Source organism: Megascapheus bottae, chromosome 16, assembly GCF_031878675.1.
Source record: "Megascapheus bottae isolate mThoBot1 chromosome 16, mThoBot2.hap1, whole genome shotgun sequence".
NCBI classification, from domain to species: domain Eukaryota; kingdom Metazoa; phylum Chordata; class Mammalia; order Rodentia; family Geomyidae; genus Megascapheus; species Megascapheus bottae.
The window spans coordinates 10114165-10117731 of NC_143524.1; the positions used below are offsets into that span (position 1 = coordinate 10114165).

Here is a 3567-nt window from a genome sequence, read left to right on the forward strand (position 1 = left end):
CCAAAAAGTAGACAAAATAGAAATTGAGGTTGAAACGAAACATAGCTGCTGAGAGAGAGAGAGAGAGAGAGAGAGAGAGAGAGAGAGAGAGAGAGAGAGAGAGAGAACGAAAACAGGAGACAGAAAGAAAAAAATGTTGATGCCCCAGTGATATGCAATAGTTTGAATGTACTGACTAATGTTTAATTCGATTTTCTTTTAATTAAACTACTTGTTCTGAGTCAAAAAAAAAGTAGTAGAGCCTAATGAAAACAAAACATGTAGACAACCATCAAAACAAATCCTAAGGGGGAAAAATAAAGGCAAAAAATTGCTTAAGAAAACAACTTAAAGTTTACATTTCTCATGAAAGGTTACCATGAGGAGAAATGTCACCTCAGTGACTGAGTTCATTCTCCTGGGACTGACCAGTCGCCTGGAGTTACAGATTCCTTTCTTTGTGCTGTTCCTGGCCGTTTACGGGGTCACCGTGGCAGGGAACCTGGGCCTGATTGCGCTCATTCAGGTCAATGCCAGGCTGCACACGCCCATGTACTTTTTCCTGAGTCACTTATCCTTCGTGGATCTGTGCTTTTCATCCAATGTGACCCCGAAGATGCTGGAAACTTTCCTTTTGGAGAAGAGAACCATTTCCTACTGTGCTTGCCTGGTGCAGTGTTACTTCTTTATTGCCTTGGTGCATGTGGAATTCTACATCCTGGCTCTGATGGCGTTTGATCGGTACATGGCCATCTGCAACCCTCTGCTTTATGGCAGCCACATGTCCAAGAGAAGGTGCATGTCCCTCATCGTGATGCCTTACCTGTATGGAGCTTTCACTGGCCTCATGGAGACCATGTGGACTTATAACCTGGCCTTTTGTGGTCCTAATGAAATTAACCACTTCTACTGTGCTGACCCACCACTCATTAGACTGGCTTGCTCCGACACCTACAACAAAGAAACATCCATGTTTGTCGTGGCTGGATGCAACCTTTCCTTTTCTCTTCTGATTATTCTGATTTCTTACCTCTACATTTTTCCTGCTATTTTGAGGATCCGGTCCACCGAAGGAAGGCGCAAAGCCTTTTCTACCTGTGGCTCTCATCTGACAGCCGTCAGCATCTTCTACGTTACTCTCTTTGTCATGTATCTCAGACCTACAACCAAAGAATCGGTGGAGCAAGGGAAAATGGTAGCTGTATTTTACACCTCGGTAATCCCCATGTTGAATCCTATGGTTTACAGCTTCAGAAATAAAGACGTCAAAGAAGCATTAGCCAAAGAGCTGTCAAGGAGAAACATGCTTTCCCGACAATAATTGTTATTGTGTTAGACTCCCAGACATTTTTCTTGTGCTGTAGGAGGTGATCTTCATGGTAAATTAAGAGATGGGTACATCCTTGGAATCACTGAAATTTTAAAAAATGAACCTGTAGATATTTCTGGACAAAGGAGTTATCCTGGGTTGACACATATCACTTTTCAGTTGAACATGTGATATTTTTAACAGTAGTTGGGGATTTATCTTGTTTTCCATAGTGACCAGGAATATTTATGATGGCAACTTGGTTAGAAGATTCTAGAAAATAGTTATTAGCCACCTCCCAGTGCAAAGGGTGAATACACATGACTCTCTTTGATCTTTACTCTGTAGTGCTGTTAATTTTTGAAAATGGTGATTTCTATTTATTAATTTAAAGTACTGAATTAATTCAATCTATCTGGATTACCAGGCAGTATGATGCAAATTGGATAAATAAAATGCAAAAGTCTGATTTTATTTTTGAGTGCAGCAGTTGGGCAGCTGGAAAGCTAAACAAACCAGTACTTGTCATTGTTGTTGTATAAACAGCACGCATGGATAGACTATGTATAAAGAAAAGTTGTTCTCTTTTTTCATATATTTTATTGTAATTAATAGAAGGGTTGCATTATATTCACCAGATAGAAGGTGCATTACTTTCTCTTTTATAAAGAAAATACACAATAGGGAGAAGAAGAATCTGGGATCTCAATATTTTCCAGGGCATTACCAATGTTAAATCTTTCTTGACTCTACATCCCAAAGCCTTTACCCTTCCTGTTGACATTTTATGCAGGGACCAGGCCTTTTAGAATTTGGACCCTCAAGAGATACTTATTTCAACTACAGCCATAGAGCTTTCTTGAAATATTATTTAAGTAAAGCACCTAAGCCATACTTTTTGGAAACATTACCATAGACAAGAGATACTTTCCTTTGACTTATAAAAATTAATTTTCTCTTGTTAATACAACTTTAGTCTGTAACTCTCTTCTAATTATATTATATCCAAGAGAAATTACACATTTTCTCCATTCACTGCCAAAACTCACTAAAGATACAGTATGTTTAAAAGAACTAAATTAAATTTTTTTGTGGGTCATGGGACTTGAACTCTGCCTGGGTGCTGTCTCTGAGCTCTTCAGCTCAAGGCTACCCTTGAGTTACCCTACTCTTGAGTCAAGCCCCACTTCCCGTTTTCTAGAGGTTAATTGGAGATAAGAGTCTCAGGTCCTTTTGTTCCCGGGCTGGCTTTGAACCTTCTAAATTAAATTTTTATTAGAATAGGTGCCCCTTTAATGTACAAGAATGATGTGTATAACGAAATGCACATAATTTGATATAGAAAGAATAAGTGACATGTTTTTATTTCATTTTCTGTTATAGATGATGGGAAAGGGCATTAATATTTTTGTATCTTACAAATGCAGCGTATTTTCTAAGATTTAGGCAAATCATTTACACTCAAGTCAAATTTTCTAGTATCTGCTTCTGAAACTCTAATTCTATTGAGAGTTACTTCACCTTTGGGTTTTATTTTCTGTTCCAGTGGACGCAATATGGAACATTTTAATTAATTCCTCTGTTTCTTTCCTATGTTCTCCAGGGAAAAAGTCCCATAATGGGAAGTTCAACTTTATAAATCCTTCTAGATTATTCATTTAAGTATTTCCAAGAACATGTTTACTTCTTGTACAGGTAGGTTAGAGCATATACATCTCATGCTTTTCATTCTTATTTTATTTTACTTTTTGCCAGTTGCAGTCTTGAGCTCAGGGACTGAGCACTGTCCTTGGGCTTTCTTAAGCCTAGAGCTCTACCACTTGAGCCTCAGCACCACTTCCAGCTTTTTTTCTATGTATGTGGTACCGAGGAATGGTACCTGGGTCTGTGCATGCACTCAACCACTAGCCAAACTCCCAGCCCAGTGCTGTTCATTTTTAAAGAGAATACATCTAAATGCTAACTCTGGGATGTCCTTACTCTACCAAGAATATTTTGTGCAAAGTGCTTAAAACAGTAGGTGAAACTTCATTGTAAGAATGAACAATTGATGTGAATGGTTTTCTGGGTTTCATTTATCTGTATAAAATTTATAGTTCATCTAGGGACAAAAACATATAACATCTTCCCTAATCAAACTATGGAGAACATTTCTGTAATGTGTCAGTCAGTGGTAATGAGAACCTTGGTTTTCTTTCCTTTAGAACAATGTTTTCAATAATATGTGAGGTTATCCATTTCTCTGTCTGTCTGCCTCTTATGCATATGAAGTGATTGAA

At 38.0% G+C, this 3567-nt stretch overlaps 1 protein-coding gene across 1 annotated transcript; it reads left to right on the top strand.

The window, feature by feature from the left end:
• Positions 1-358: 358 nt before the first annotated feature.
• On the top strand, positions 359-1300 carry LOC150052670 (olfactory receptor 5M8-like). Its single transcript, XM_090349189.1, has one exon. The coding sequence runs from the start codon at positions 359-361 to the stop codon at positions 1298-1300; it is 942 nt and encodes a 313-aa protein (XP_090205315.1).
• The last annotated feature ends 2267 nt before the right edge of the window (positions 1301-3567 follow it).